This window comes from Hipposideros armiger, unplaced genomic scaffold (assembly GCF_001890085.2).
Source record: "Hipposideros armiger isolate ML-2016 unplaced genomic scaffold, ASM189008v1 scaffold_161, whole genome shotgun sequence".
NCBI classification, from domain to species: Eukaryota; Metazoa; Chordata; class Mammalia; order Chiroptera; family Hipposideridae; genus Hipposideros; species Hipposideros armiger.
The window spans coordinates 3,281,889-3,297,505 of NW_017731511.1; the positions used below are offsets into that span (position 1 = coordinate 3,281,889).

Here is a 15,617-nt window from a genome sequence, read left to right on the forward strand (position 1 = left end):
CATTTAAGTCTTTAATCCATTTTGTGTTTATTCTTATATATGGTATAAGAAAAAATAAGCATCCCTATGCTCATTGTAGCATTATTTACAATAGTCAAGATGTGGAGGCAGCCTCAGTGTCCACTGATAGACGAATGGATAAAGAAAATGTGGTAGATATGTATAATGGAATATTACTCGGCCATAAAAAATGAAGAAATCTTACCATTTTAAACAACATGGATGAACCTAAGTGAAATAACTCAGAAAGAGAAAGACAAATACCATATGATTTCCCTCACATATGGAATCTAAAAAACAAAATAAATGAACAAACAAAACAGAAACAGACTTACAGATACAGAGAATGAAATGATGGTTGACAGATTGGAGGGAATTGGGAGATTGGGTGAAAAAGTGAAAGGATTAAGAAGTACAAGTTGGCAGTTACAAAATAGTCATGGAGATGTAAAGTACAGCATAGGGAATATACAGAGGGTGCCAAAAAAATGTATACACATTTTAAGAAAGGAAAACACTGCATTAAAGTTGTAATACAATGAATAATGTTAGCATTCATTTGATTAACGCCATCTTTTGAGCGAACGGCATACTACACATTGCTACCATAATTCAGTTCAACTTTGAAAAGTAATAGATAGATAACATTTCTTAAAATATGTACATTTTCTTGGCACCCCCCAGTAGACAATAATGTTGTAATAACTATGTATGGTGTCAGATGGGTACTAGGCTTATTGGGGGGATCTTATATAACTTTGTAAGTTATATAAATGTCTAACCTTTATGCTGTATATCTGAAACTGCTATGGAATGTCAACTGTCATTGAAAAAATATTTTTAATTGAAGGAAAAAGTGAGTAGGACACTATGAAACCTCAGAATTACATGAAAGAGTCAGTAGTCAGATAATCTAAGAAGAAGTACATGACAGAGAGCCATGCGTAACTGGCTAAAGGATGGGACCTGGAGTCACAGTACGAAGGTTCACATCTTAGCATCACCACCAAGAATTAGAAAGAATAATAACAACACCTTAGGACTGTGGTGAGAAGCAAGTGAGATAGTCTTTGTAATGTTACTATATAGGGGATAGCACAGTTATAGAACCAGAAGGTGAATTATAAATTACAAGTGGTTCACTATATGGTCCATAAAGCTTCCCTGTTCTCCCAGCTGGGGGGATGTAATAAAGGTAATAAGTAATTGCCAAAAAAGAAAAGGTTCTGTTTCTTTGTGAAAAGCAAAATAGGGAAAGGGAAAGTTAGGGGAAAATCCAGACTACACTGTAATCAAAAGAGAATTCTCTCATGTAAAAGATGGTACTTATGTTGATCCTAAAGGCTAAACATGATTCATAAAGAGAAAGAGAATGAGAAGAAACGTACAACAAAAGCCTAAGTGCATGAATGTGAGACCTGTAGTACAGCTATAGTTCTATCACTAATTAGTTATGCACTTTGGGGTAAATTACTTAATTATCATAGGCCTAAATTTATTTCCCTGTGACATATATAGGGTTTTATAAATTATATTATAATTACAGTTTTATATATATTCTATATTTCGATCATCTTCATTCATAGTTCTCTCTAGTTTAAAAATTCACACGGGAAGTGCAATATGTACCAGGATCCACTAGATGGCAATATATGGTTTTCTAAATGGATGTCTTTTCATAGAAAATGAAGATGTCTAATTATCAAACGAGTGTATTTAAAGTTCTCCAGAAAACACAGAGAAAAAATTAACGAATTTCTCATACTGAGGTCATTATTGAAATTTATAAAGAGAAAACAGATGTTCTTAGCCCCTTTGTTTTAGACCTACAGGTATTAAAGTGTCATTGTTAGGACATTCTGTTAATCTTTTACTGCCAGGATGGGTTATTTCATAACAAGGAAGTAAACACAGAATTATTTGCATGGCCTCCAATTCTGAATTGAGCCAGTACAAAACCCCAAAGACCCTTATCCTGAGTCAAATGTACCAAGCCAATCATTCTTAAACTTTTTCATCAAAAAGAGCCTACATATTCCACCATACTCCTCCATTAAAAAAGAAAAGGAAAAAAAATCTATTTGTTTTCCAGCATGATACATTTTTTCGGATGGTGTTAACATTATCATTTTTAACAGTAAGAGTAAACTATCCTTATTTTTTAAATTATGAGTATTTAAAAGTTACAAAGAAGAAAATGAAAATCATCTTTAAGCAATAACAATGTTAAATGTTTCTGTCAAACTATTTTTGGCAGATGAAAAGAAATATAGATGTGTCTTTTCATTTTTAAGTTAAAAATATTTTAAAATCTTTCCATGTTAATAAATTTATTATATTAATGATCACTAGCATTCAATCATTCACATGTAAATATTTACAAAATTTATACAGATACTGTTCTGAGGCAACATACTTTAACTGAAATGTCTGGCCTTTCCCGACAACACTGTTCTTCACAAAATTGACAGAAATGGCCCCATTTAAACATGAGTAATAAATAGATAGAAACTTATGCAGACAAAAGGAGAAAGACAACAGAGTATAACAGAATTTAACAAATGAGCTGATAAAAAATACATATCAGAAAAATGTTGACAAGAAGCAGATTAGCTCAACAAGCATTCAGGCAATGATCTGAAAACAATGAAAGATTGATTACATGACCTCTTTGTAACAATATCTCAGGCAAGGGAGCAAAAGGAACACTTTTGAAACTACATGGGTAACATGTAGAGAAGTCTAGAAAAAGAAAGTTAAAAAGTAACGCAAAGACCAAAATTAAAAATTAGTAGAGACAAATGGCAGATGTGGGAGGGTGAGACTTCGTATTTTTTAAGATACTCTGAGATCACAATAAATGAACTAGAAATAATTCTTCAAGTATCAGAAGAAAACTTAGCTGAAAATAATGGAAAAGCTGAATCTTCAAGTAAAAAATGGATAACATGCCCCATGCAAAACCAACAGAAAACAATTATATATCTTTGTGAAATTACTGGACTCAAAGATGAACAAATAAAAAAGAGGCCTCCAAAATAAAGAATCTCTGAAAGGCTAAAAGTGAAAAGGATACACCAGACAAATGTAATGAAGATATGTTATAAATCAACTAATATGGTATCAACAAAATCATAAGCAAAAATTAAAAAAAAAACAGGAAAGATAGAACGAAATACAGTAATAGTAGGAGAATTAAGTTATTTCTCTCAGCCAAATAAAGTTCAAATACTCAAAACATTCAGACATAGAAGATCTAAATAAAATTGTTATTTAGAAGGCCCTTAAACACACCTTAGGAGTCAGTCTATGGCATGGTGTTATGTTTTATATGTCACTAATACAAATACTGAGAAATACGTTCAAAATGCAGTGTTGAAGGGTCTCTCTTCAGATACAAAACTACGTATGTAGGTTTTAAAAATTACATTTACAGCACAACTGAGACACTGACCAGTAACTGTGTTTTAGTAAAATGTCACAGTATGTTATTTAACACAGTCTTGAAATCAATCCAATTATTACAGTCTCCATGGCAATAAATTATCCTACTTTAAAGCGATCTTGGCAACAAACTAGAGGTAGACTCATGAAAGAGATCTTTGAAATTAGTTTTCTAATTTGCCTATAGCTATCTAATAAATATTCCAGTCTTTTCTATATTATTATCTCACACTGCACTAGAAAAGAAGCCATATTGTTACTGCAGGGTAGAATTGATATTCAAGGATAAGTAAATTACTTTCAAGATGTAATAAGCAGCTATATTCTTCCTCAGAGAACAACTTCTATTCCAGTTTTAAATCTACAGTCTATAAACCATATTTAGTACCAGTTTTCTTTCTAACAGTGGCATAAAAGGCCATTTCTCAATCAAATCCAATGTTAACTTTAGTTGTGCAAAAAAGTCAAAGGCTATAGGCGTGTCAGTATCTCCCACCATCCCACAGGACGCAAAGCCTCGCCCACTGTCACCAGGCTCTACTTCAAACTCGTGAGCTTCGAGGCCAGATGAGGTATGCTCTAGAAGTCAATGACTTCAGTGTGTCAGGCTCAGTCAGACATGAAGAAAGACAGGAGGAAAATCAGTGACCCTAACACCGATAGAGGCAAAGCAGAACCATAGAAAAGGGTTTCTTAAGAATCCAGGTAATAGGGAGGGAAACCTATAGAGACAGAAAGCAGATGACAGTTTGCTTAGGGCTGGGGGAAGGGGTGGGGATGGAGGGATGAAGGTGGCAGTTTTAGGATAGGAGGATTCTTTTTGAGGTGATGAAAATGTTCCAAAATTGAGGGTGGTCATGTTTGCATATATTGGGGAATATACTAAATGCCACTGAAATGTATACTTTAAATGGATAAATAGTATGGTACGTGGATTATATCTCAAAGCTGCTTTTATAAAAAGGACAGGGGGAAAGCTGGTAAAAAGTGAGGCAACAAATCCCAGGCAGAGAAGAACATGAGACTCCTACTCAAGACCAATTTGAGATGAGGTTTGCCTGAGTTCACACAATCAATGCTTATGTCATAAAAACCTTCTTGTTTCCAGGATGGCCACAAAGAGATTGCTCTTCTTGGAGGCCAAACTACTGCATATCTATAAAAAATATTTACTTCTTAAAGGCGAGAGCAATAACAAACTCATTCAACTTTTAACTGGCTAAGAAAAAAAATTCTATGCATTCCAGAATGAGCTAGACTAATATTCTGAACCAGGCCATAGTATCAGTTTTTAAAACATGCAAATTAATGGGATCTGGACTATGCCCTTTGCTAACGGAGTTAAGCTGAATTCATGCTCTATCAAAGAAACCCCTTTTCCTGACGTAAACAGCGCAGGCTGACACTCACCATTTGCGATGTCACCTTGAAGCTGCAGGATCTGAGGAACTGGCATCGTGAGGACAACAATATCAAACTGCTCAGGGGAGCCTGTTTCCTTGGAGACCTCCCACTTGTCATTTCTCAGGTTGATCTGGGTCACACATTGTCTGAAGCAGATATCGGCACCTGTTCCGAAAGCAAAAGCATGTTCACATAATCAGGATTTTCCATATGAATGAGAGGAAAGAGAAGAGTCACCAACTGGATCCACTCAGGGGAAGGAAATGGTGCCATTTGTCCTCTATGTCACCTAGGGTTCATTTGCATTACTTTCTCATATTGTAGGCATTTCTCTCCTTCTGGCATCCTTGGACCTCTCTAATAATGCCTGCTTTAGGGGGGAAAATACTATCACAATTAATAACAGTAACCATAGCTATTTTTCATTAGGCATCTATTTTATGCCAACACCATGCCAAGCACTTACTATACATCATAACAGTTAATTTCACAGATAAGGAAACAGATTCAGAAAGGTCATGCCATGATTTAAAGGTACATTCATCTGCCTTTGAAACGCATTATCATTGTAGAGCAAGTATACATTTCAGTAAAGGTGTTAACAATTCTTCTCTTTAATAATAGCAAGAAAGAACAATATTCCCTATAAAAGGAATTAATATTTCCTATTACACCTAAAAAAGGTACCTGTAAGAGAAATCAAAGTCCTCATCGATGGATTAATTACCTTTATTAAGAAGAATCAGAATAGAAATACAGCCTAGAATATCTCATCCCATTTTCCTTCTTTGCACTTATCACAAAGGTATTTTAATAATTATTTGATTAGTATTTTCTTCCCTTTTAATCTCATGAGCCTCATGCACCAGGAATTAAGTCTGTTTTGTTTCTACATATAGCATATAGCTTATATAGTATAGCACTTGGCATATATTTGGTATTTAATTAGTATTTGTTTAAGAGAATGAATTATGATTCATAAACTGAAAGATAAGAAAATATAATAAAATCATTAAGCCTCCTTGGTATGTTAGCACTCACCTCACTTCCAGTTTTCAGAAAACTTTGATTTAAAAACAAATCCACTTTTATTCTCCCCCAGGAATAGAAAAGAAAGAAATGAAAACGGAACAAGAAAAAAAAGCACACTGAAAGTTAGATACAGAGAACATTTTGATGGTTGCCAGAGAGGAGAGGGTTTGGGGGGATGGATGATAAAGGGGATGGGATTAAGATGTGCAAATTGCCCGTTATAAAAATAGTCACAGGGATGTAAAGTACAGCACAGGGAATATAGTCAATAATATTGTAATAACTATGTATGGTGTCAGATAGGTACTAGACTTACCAAGGTGATCATTTCATAAGTTTTATACATGTGTAATCACTATGTTGTACACCTGAAACTAATATAATAGTGTATGTCAACTGTAATTGAAAGATAAAAAATGATTTAAAAACAAAACAAAACACTGGAATATCCTGCTCATCATTACCTGGGACACCTCATGTTCCCAGCCCAGAAATATCCAGCTTAAGTCCAACCTCAGCCAGGAAGCTTCCTTTCTGTAGCTAATCCAACTCAATGTGATCCTTCTCATCTGTGATGTCCTTTGACCACCACTGCCTGTATCACTCATTCTGACATTGACTCAAAATATCTGTATGCTTTAGGTATTTCTTATCTATCCAAAAATACTCCAGGCTCCTCCATGTCAGTCAGGTCTCCAGAGCTAATAATGCACCTTTACATCTTTCACTGTCCCTTCAATGATGCCACAACCTAGTAAGCACTCAAATTTTTAAAAACCAAATGCAAATATGTTAGAAGGAATAAGGTACTAACTAGGCCCTGGGGTCAATCTCTCTTTGAGGGAATTAGCATCACTGTGCTCCAAATTTAGAGCAGGAGTTTGTAAACTGTGCTTCAACTTGCCTAAGGGTTCCTCTAAGGCCCCTGCTTGGGGAAGGTGCAAATAATTGGAGCTTTCAACTCACAACCACCAACCATCTCCTTCACTCCAACCAGAGCAGCTCCATTTCACTCTGTTCTACTTATTTAGGGTGTCTCACCCCTGATTTACTTGCCACACTTGCCTCACTCTGTCGCTGGCCCTCAACTAAGTCACCTGATTTTATGTTTTATTCAATGATGTTTTAATATAATAATCCCTTTGAAAGGAGCAATCTTTGTTATTGGTGCTGCTGAGCACATGTGTGTTTAAGGGAACTGAAATCCACCAACCTAGAAATTCTCCATACTCAGCCAAACGTCTTAGACATATATCCCAGTGACCCCAAAATGTTCTGCAAGGTATATGTCAGTGGTTCTCTAAGTGTGGGCCCCAGACAAGCAGCACCAGCTACACCAGGAGCTTGTCAGAAATGCACATTCTCAGGCCCCTGAATCTCGGGGGGTCAGGCCCAGCAGTCTGTATTAAAGAAGCCCCCCCACCCCCCAGGCTTGTTATGATGCACATTAAAGTGTGAGAACCATAAGAATAGATGACAGACCCAAATCTAACACCACAACTGACAAAATCACCCAAAAGGTAGTATCTGCCAAGAGTTAGGGGCAATAGGATAGCGGCTCTTACTAGCCAGGAAGTTTTCCTTTCCTTCTACGAGCAGTGACGTTTCTGGGAAAGTGGTATTTCCTCGTGAAAGTAATTAATAACTTCCAAAAGGACCACATGTTAAAATCTGTAGGCTCTGGAAACTCTCATTTTAAAACAGAGAGCCACATAAAATCTCCCAACAGTTAATTCTGAACTTGGTAAATTTGACCATGTCCCTCTCTCGCGTAATATTCTTCAACGGCTGCCCACTGCACATAAGTTAAAATACACAATCTTTAACACTGCTTACAAAGCCTCTTATGATCTGGCCCCTACCTTAGTCTTGAGCATCATCTCTTACCACTGTTGCCCTCATTCACTACCTTCCTGTCACAATGACTTTTTAGCTCCTCGAATGCATCAACTTGCTCCTCCATTACAATAGCTCCAATTTCATGTGTCCGCTGCATGGAATTCTCATCCATCAGCTCTTGGCCTGGTTCACTCTTGCTTACCTTTCAGGTACCCATGAAAACAGCTCCTCAGAGACACCGTGCCTGACACACTCCCTGCTCACTCCTCTGAAACTCATATTGGGTTACGTCCTCTTCTTATACGCTCTCTCATAACGTTCTCACGCCTTCTTCTTAGCATTTATTATGTACTGTTTCATTTGTGTGTAATTGGTTTAATGTCTTTCCTCCCTCCCCACAACACTCTACATTAACAAAGAGAGGGACCATGTCTCTTATTTACCACTGTTTCCCCAGCACGTATTCAATATTTTTAAAATCAACAATAGCTATAAAGACATCAGAACACTAAGAAGATTTCAATGATTTACAAAGGCAAATGTGTTTCTGTTACCTACTTATTCAATTTTATCCCCTGCCTTTTCCCATTTCAAAGAGAAAACTTAAATTCATTTTCCTCCTACAATTTCCTACAAATAGGTTTTAGGGAGCAGCAGTTCAGAACTGATGCGATGGAACCTGAAAAGAAGTGAACAATGTCTAGCTAAACACACTGCTTAAAGTAAACAGAAGAATGCTTAATCAGGGCTCACAGGCTATCCTCTAGCTTGTCTCTGAAGGACACTGTTATGGATGAACGCCGTGATCACCCACCTGGGAGAAATTTTGAGACAAAACATCCCAGACTTACTTCTACTATATACATCAATTTCAGAAAGAAAATAAACACAAAAGTAGAAAGGGAGAGAATGATTAAAGGAAATATATTACCAGAAAGAAGCCACCCTAGGCAGCTGCATCTGCAAATTAAACCATCTTTTCTAATAAATTGATCCTGTCAACTCTTGACAGGTTATATTGTACATGTTGATTTTACATATTGTTAGCCAAAGTCCCTTTTAAAGTAGATGGGAAAATAAAAACAAATAAATGCAGCAATATTTCTCCCTATTGGTAAGCCAAACAAAATAAAAGTTTATCACCCTGTCCTGGAAGTTCAATTCATCCTCTCATGAATGATTTAATAATATTAGCCTATTCCAAGGCAAAAAACCTTGGCTCGTCACTGTCCAAATGTCATAGTCAGGGACCACCTGGTAACTGATCTCTCTGGTTGCATACAGAAATAAAACTGCATACTCCTTTATGGTCCCTTTCCCCCTGGGGCAAGGGTTACCCATGAAAGAGTAGAACTAGGAAAAGGTCACTATGAGGTTGTTCTCTTGAACCGTGTGTCCTCTGACTTGTAGAAGGAAGAGAGCAATCTTTCATACTGTAGGGGGAAAGTCAGGAAGGAAAAAGGAGGCCCTAAAAAATAAATGTGAAATCAGAGGCAGAGGATATGAGCCATTCTCATTGCCTCCATAGGACAGTTACTAGGAAAAGAAAACAGGTCAGCTTAAAGGGAGTTCTGGTTCTCTTACTTACTAGCCAACCCACCCTAGGCAAAGTGCTTAACTTCCCCGAGTCCCGATTTTCTCGCTAGTAAATGGGGATAATGATAACTACCTTCAATGGTTGTTGTGAGAGTTAGAAATGATGTATGTAGAATGCCTAGCATAGTGTCAGACTAGTTAGTGCTTAATTAATGAGAGTCGCTTTTTTTTTGTTTGGAATTTCTCCAACCCCACCGAAACCCAACAATTTAAAAAAATAAAACCAAAAAAAAAATCACATTTCACTCACTCAAGGAGATTGTATCAATGAGAGAAGGCAGACAGTTGGTAAAATTGATATCAACAAATACAGTTTTCTCTGTAATAATGTGAATACATCAGACAAAAAATAAGAACACAGCATAGCTCAAGAGGTATGTGACTATTTCCCTCTGACCTTTACTACTTGTTCTAGGAAATTGGTCTACTTAAATATTGGCTTCAGAGATTTGAACCTATTCTCAAGCATGCCTGATTAGACATATCTCATACAGGTAATTTTCCTGGACGTCTGGTCCAAAACTAAATGACTATTAGTTGGTCCATCAGACTGTGGGATGGCAAATTCAACTAATTCTAAAATGTAGAGCATTTTTGGAATGACTTGACAACTTGAGTTGTTGAACTGGAGATATACAAGGGTCAGCTTCATTCAACTCGATTATTTTTTAAACTAATATTTAGCAAATGATTACTATGTACCTGAACTATTACTTGCTTGGATTGACAGTGAGAACATTATATCCTTTATGTCTCACAACAATGTTACAAAATAACAAGGTACTGTTATTACTCCAATTTTTTTCAATGAAAGAACCAAGCTATAGATTTTTAAACTTTCCTAATATTACATAGCTAGGAAGGGGTGGTAGATCATTAATTGGAGTCCAGATCATTCTGATTCCAGGGACTCTCTCAACTTATATTGTGAAAATACTAAAATTCTTTTGTGGACCATTTATAGGATAGAAAGCTTTAAAGAAGCTTAAAAGACATTTAAGGGATATAATTAAAATTAAAAGTGGTATAGATATATAAATCCATATCTACATCATTATACCAACCTACTATGTACAAGGTACTGTTAGATTCTGTGTGAGCTACAAATAATTATGACCTCTTTTCCCAAGAGCTTCCACAGCACAATTGGAAGATAAAAACATAGATACCCACAAACACCTAACAAAATAAGGATGTAGGTGCAGTGGATTGAAGGACTGTCCCTCTGCCAGAACATCAGTTATATGAGGGAAGGGACTTTGGTTCTTGTATTGTTAATGCCTAAAATAGTGTCTGGCATGTAGTAAGTACTCAGTAAATGTTTATTGAATAAATGGATGTAAACCATGCATAGCTGGATATATAATACAGTCAGTAAGTACTTGAGGATGTTAATAAGTATGTACATCTAACTTGAATCAAATGAAAATCATGAGAGAGATGAGATTTTTAAAAGTTATATGGTGGCAATACATGAAGCTGATGGTAACAAAATACAAAATGTCCAATGGTCTCACCATCTGTGATGGTTAATTTCTGTGTCAACTTGATTGAGTCATAGGATGCCCAGATATAGGGTCAAACATTATTCTTGGAATGTCTGTGAGTGTGTTTTGGATGAAATTAACATTTAAATTGGTAGACTAAGTAAAGCAGCTCCTAATATAGGTGGGGCTCATCCAATCAGTCCAAATTCTGAATAAAAGGAAAAGGATGACACTTCCACAAGAACTCTTTCTGGGTTTTTGTTTTTTTTTTTTTCTCCTGTCTTTGCATTCTAACTAAACATTGGCTTTTCCTGGGTCTTGAGCCTACTAACCTTTGTACTGGAACTACATCATCAACTCTCCCGGTTCTGAGGCCTTTGGACTGGAACTAAACCATCAACTCTCTTGGGTCTCTAGCTTGCCAACTCCCGCTGCAGATCTTGAGACTTGCCAGCTTCCATAATCACATGAGCCATTGCTTTATAATAAATCCGTATCTATCTGTCTATCTGTCTATCTATCTATCTACCTACCTATATCTCTATACACACACACACACACACACACACACACACACACACACACACACACACACGGTACATACATACTGTATATCTCCATCCTACTGGTTCTGTTTCTCTAGAAAATCCTGACTAATACACCATTATGGCCTGAATCCTAGAGAAATGGTCTAACCCAGAATGGTATTTACTATGTTCTCATACTGTATATGCAATCTCACTGACATCTCCCATGCCTAGTATCAGGGATTCTCAAGGTTCTCAATAAGTAATATTTGATGAAGAAGACTACAACAATAATTATTCTAGAAATAGCTTATGAAACAAATTCTCAGCCTATGCCTTTCCTAAGTGATCTTGAATTTGGCACTTAATTATGATTCATCAAGAAGCCTACTTCTGCTTAAAAAATTAATTTATCATCCAAGATCGTTTATAATCTATTTTTTTATTAAAATTTATTGGGGTTACAATGGTCAACAAAACCACATAGGTTTCAAGTGTACAATTCTATAATACATCATCTATATATTGCATTATGTGTTCACTACCCAGAGTCAGTTCTCCTTCCATCACCATATATTTGACCCCCTTTACCCTCTTCTATCACCCCCTTCTCCCCTTCCCCCCTGGTATCACTAAACTGTTGTTTGTGTCTAAATCATCTATTTTTTTAAAAGTCCATTTTTAAAACATTCATAAAATATATAAAGAAAAAATGAAAATCCTAACAGAAAATGGACAGCACCTTTCTATGAACATTCACAGAAAAAATACAGTTGATTAACAAAACAAAGATGCATAATTCACTCATAATTAAGTCAATGCAAATCAAAACATAAGGAGATACAATTTTTTAACCTATCATATTGGCAAAAATTAAAATTTTCATAATACCAAGATGTGTGGAAAGTGGTGTTCTCATTCACTATTGATGATGAGATATTCTTTAAGAAAAATAGATGACACAGTCCAGTTAAATTAAAAAATGCACATACCATTTGACACAGCTATTGTACTGTTAGGAATTGGTCCTACAGAAGTTTACAAAAGTATGTGAGGGTTAGACATGAAGCAATATTGGTATAAGCAAGAAAACAATTCCTTAGCTCCAAAACAACTTAAATATTTACCAGAAAGTTAATAGTTAAATAAATGATGGTACACATATACCATGTAATACTGGACAAGTATTGAAAAGAACAAAGCATATTGAATTTGCTGATATGAAAACAGATCCAAGATATGATTCAGTCCATGATGGTCTATTAGGATTTTCCAAAGAAATAGATAGTATTAATATTTAATTATGTGTATAACTTTTATTTTTAAATGCTAATTTTAGAAGAAGGCAGAAAAATCCTATTCCCACCTGATTCTTTCAAGTAATGCTTAATAATTGAAGAAACTCCTTGAGGTGCCACAAAGTTACAGTCTCCTTCTTTCATCACCATTCCTTCAATAGGAGAGGTCAAAGGCTTCAAAATGCCATGAGCTAGCAGTTCATCATAAAAACTGAAATAAATCAATATATATAACATAATTTATTCACTATAATCTCTAAAAAATTATATTCTCTTAGAAGAATTCTTAGCTATTGTAATACTAAATAACTAGAAATTGTCATGATTATCAATGTATGTTTTGTGTTAATAAAACATAATTTAGGTGAAGAATAGAAATGTTTTGAAAAATCCATAAATCTTTTGCTGACATTAACCAAAGGCCTGTTTTCTTATACATTTGAAAATTAATGTCAGTGAAGATAGACAGAAAGGTATTCAGTACACCAATTTGAAATTGGTTAAGATTGACTCATCACAGCTATTTTGTCCTCTTCCTCTGCACCAACACAGTAACTGATATTAATTTAGCCCTTACTATGTTCCAGGTAACATCTCATCTGACCTTCACAACAAACCTACGAGGCATGTATTATAGTTTTCCCACTTTACTCAGGTTAACCTTTTACTTCTAATACCATCAACAATGAGAATATCGCAATAATCGCACTATATTACAAGAGGCAAAGTTTAGCCTTGTTAAAAATGGATGTTTTGTATCTTTTTAAATCAAGCCACTGGTAAGACTGATTCCACCCCTTTCAACTAACTCACCTTTGGTGTTTTTTGGCATAATGAGGAGTGCAGGTGATGTACTGTGCACCCAAGTCGACTGTGCTCTGTGGATTCTGAGGGCTGCAGGCAGTAGTCATTCTTCCCCCTGGAATTAATCCACAGGAAACTGTCTGAGTGTATTGGAATGAACCTTTTGCAATTAATGCTATTCACTCCATGTTAATGGACTACTTTACAGCTGTGTTAGAAAACGTTTCTAAGTTGAAGGCTTTGTCATTTAACATTGTCAGGAAGAAGTTGAGAGAATCTGGTCACTGATTGTGAGATACATTTTTAAAAAGACACATGAATAAAATGCAGCAGTGTTCAGCACTGTGCCTGGTGCATATATTTACTAGTTTGAATGAAAGGAATGAATGAATGGATAAACTAATGAGTGAAATGTCAGAATGAATCAGTCAATGAATGCTTTCACTCTTTCAGTCAGGATTCATGAGAGTAACAGGATCCTGTAAGCTAGATCTTCGGCAAGTCTTGGTCAATGGGCACTTTGGGACACTCATGACCTGGAGAAAGCTGCAAAGGCACAGACAGGCCAAACTATAAAGACATTTATCGGCGACAACGGTAGGCCCAAGCTTCGCAGACTCGGGCCTCATTCTGCAGCGCGCCCAACACTCTCGCGCCGCCACCCAAGCTGGTCCGCCACCCCCACCCTCACCCTCGCCCCCTGGCCTTTTCGGGGTGGCGGAAGACTCCAGTCACGTGAGGAGGCGCGCACTGCGTGGGCCGAGCCGCGCGGGGAGCCAAGTGGCTGGGTTTTCTGCACAGACTTTCCTCGCTGGGGCCCGCGCCACGGCAGAAACCGATGTCCGCGCCGACCTCTCTTTCTGCGTTTCGGCTCGTAGACGACCCACCTGAGTCCCCAGCCTTGTCCCACACAACAAGGTGCAAAGGACGGGCCGTCTCCTTTCTCAGCAGCGCTGCGCACACGCTTCCTGTCAGCCCGGCGCCCACGATCAGTACCCGCGCCATGGCCCGGAGTCTCCGCGGCGACGCTGGCCCGCTGGCCACTGGGGAAAGGGCCGCAGGAGGCCGAGCCAGCGTCTCCGGGCTCCGCGCTCCAGGCCCCGACCTGCCCCCTGAGCAGTGCCGCCGGCCGGCCTGCAGGGGGCAGAGTGGAGGCGACCGGAGTCGAAAGGACAGTCAGCCCTCCCCGATGGGAGCTGCGAAGCTCGGCTTTCCCCTCCGTGTGAGGGCCGCCAGCCGGCTTCTAAGGCCCGCTGGCCCTAGGAGATGAGCTGCAAACTCCGCCCTGCCCCTCGCCTAGAAATGCCTGGAAGTCGTGTAGGTTAGAGTGTGAGAACCCGCCTCTCCACGGGGCTGGTGCCAGCTACAGCTGAGACCCAGCCCCGCGTGACTGCAGGGTGACTGCCTGTCTCTGCCTGGTGGGACCTTTGCTCTTCTAACGTTCTAACTCTAAAAGTAGGGACCGGAGGGAACACACCAGCGACACCAGAGTAAGCTGGCTTCCAGTGCCTTAATGGCCACTCTTCACAAAATAGAAAACGATTTCGGAATCAAGGGGATAGTTTTCTTAAACTAGCCCTTGGGCTTTGTGTATTGATTGTTCTACTGGGTTGTGCTTCAATTCCTTTTGCAGTATCCCCCATTAGGTGCTCGTCCAGTTTTTGTTTGAAGGCTTCCCAATTGGAGGGCTACTTCCTGCAGAAATTTGCTCCATTGTTAGATGCATCTACTTAAAATTATGCCTTAAATGTGCTGTTGAAGTTCAGCCAAAATCTTTCTTGTAGTTTTCACCAGTTGGGGATGCCTCCCAGTTGTACGGTGTTGCGCCAGGTAGAATTTATGGCAAGAGGGCGTCTCAGGCTTCCTATCCATTGTGATGTGGGCATTTTCTCATTTGCTAGATGTGGAGAAGTCACTCACCTAGTTTCTGGATTTCTTTCAGAAGGCATTGCTCCATATGTTCATTCAGTGTGTCCATGGGAGGAGGAGTGTTCAGGAGATTCCTATGACTTCATCTTTAAAAATCGCTCAAGTCATTATATTATAGACGTGTAACTCAAGATTTCACAAAGTTAAGGGACATTGTTTAACAAAAGTCTTTCTATTCCTATCTACTTGTTATGTGAACAAGGTATCTAAGCACTGTTTCAATTATTTCTCACTCATTTATTGTAGAAACGATAGTA

The 15,617-nt window shown here is 37.8% G+C and overlaps 1 protein-coding gene across 3 annotated transcripts in view; it reads right to left on the reverse strand.

Annotated features, from left to right (window-relative positions):
* RNLS (renalase, FAD dependent amine oxidase) overlaps positions 1-14,828 on the reverse strand; it is a 273,899-nt gene extending 259,071 nt beyond the window's left edge. For 2 of the 3 annotated variants that reach the window (XM_019651519.1, XM_019651518.1), the window contains exons 1-4: positions 14,319-14,828; positions 13,441-13,546; positions 12,696-12,838; positions 4,855-5,013 (exon numbers count right to left, since the gene is read on the reverse strand). In XM_019651519.1, coding sequence (XP_019507064.1) covers positions 4,855-5,013; positions 12,696-12,838; positions 13,441-13,546; positions 14,319-14,436 — 526 coding nt within the window. In that variant the 5' untranslated portion in view covers positions 14,437-14,828. Of the gene's footprint in view, positions 1-4,854; positions 5,014-12,695; positions 12,839-13,440; positions 13,547-14,136; positions 14,276-14,318 lie in introns of those variants that run through there. The other variant, XM_019651520.1, reaches the window with a different exon arrangement.
* Between the last annotated feature and the right edge of the window lie 789 nt (positions 14,829-15,617).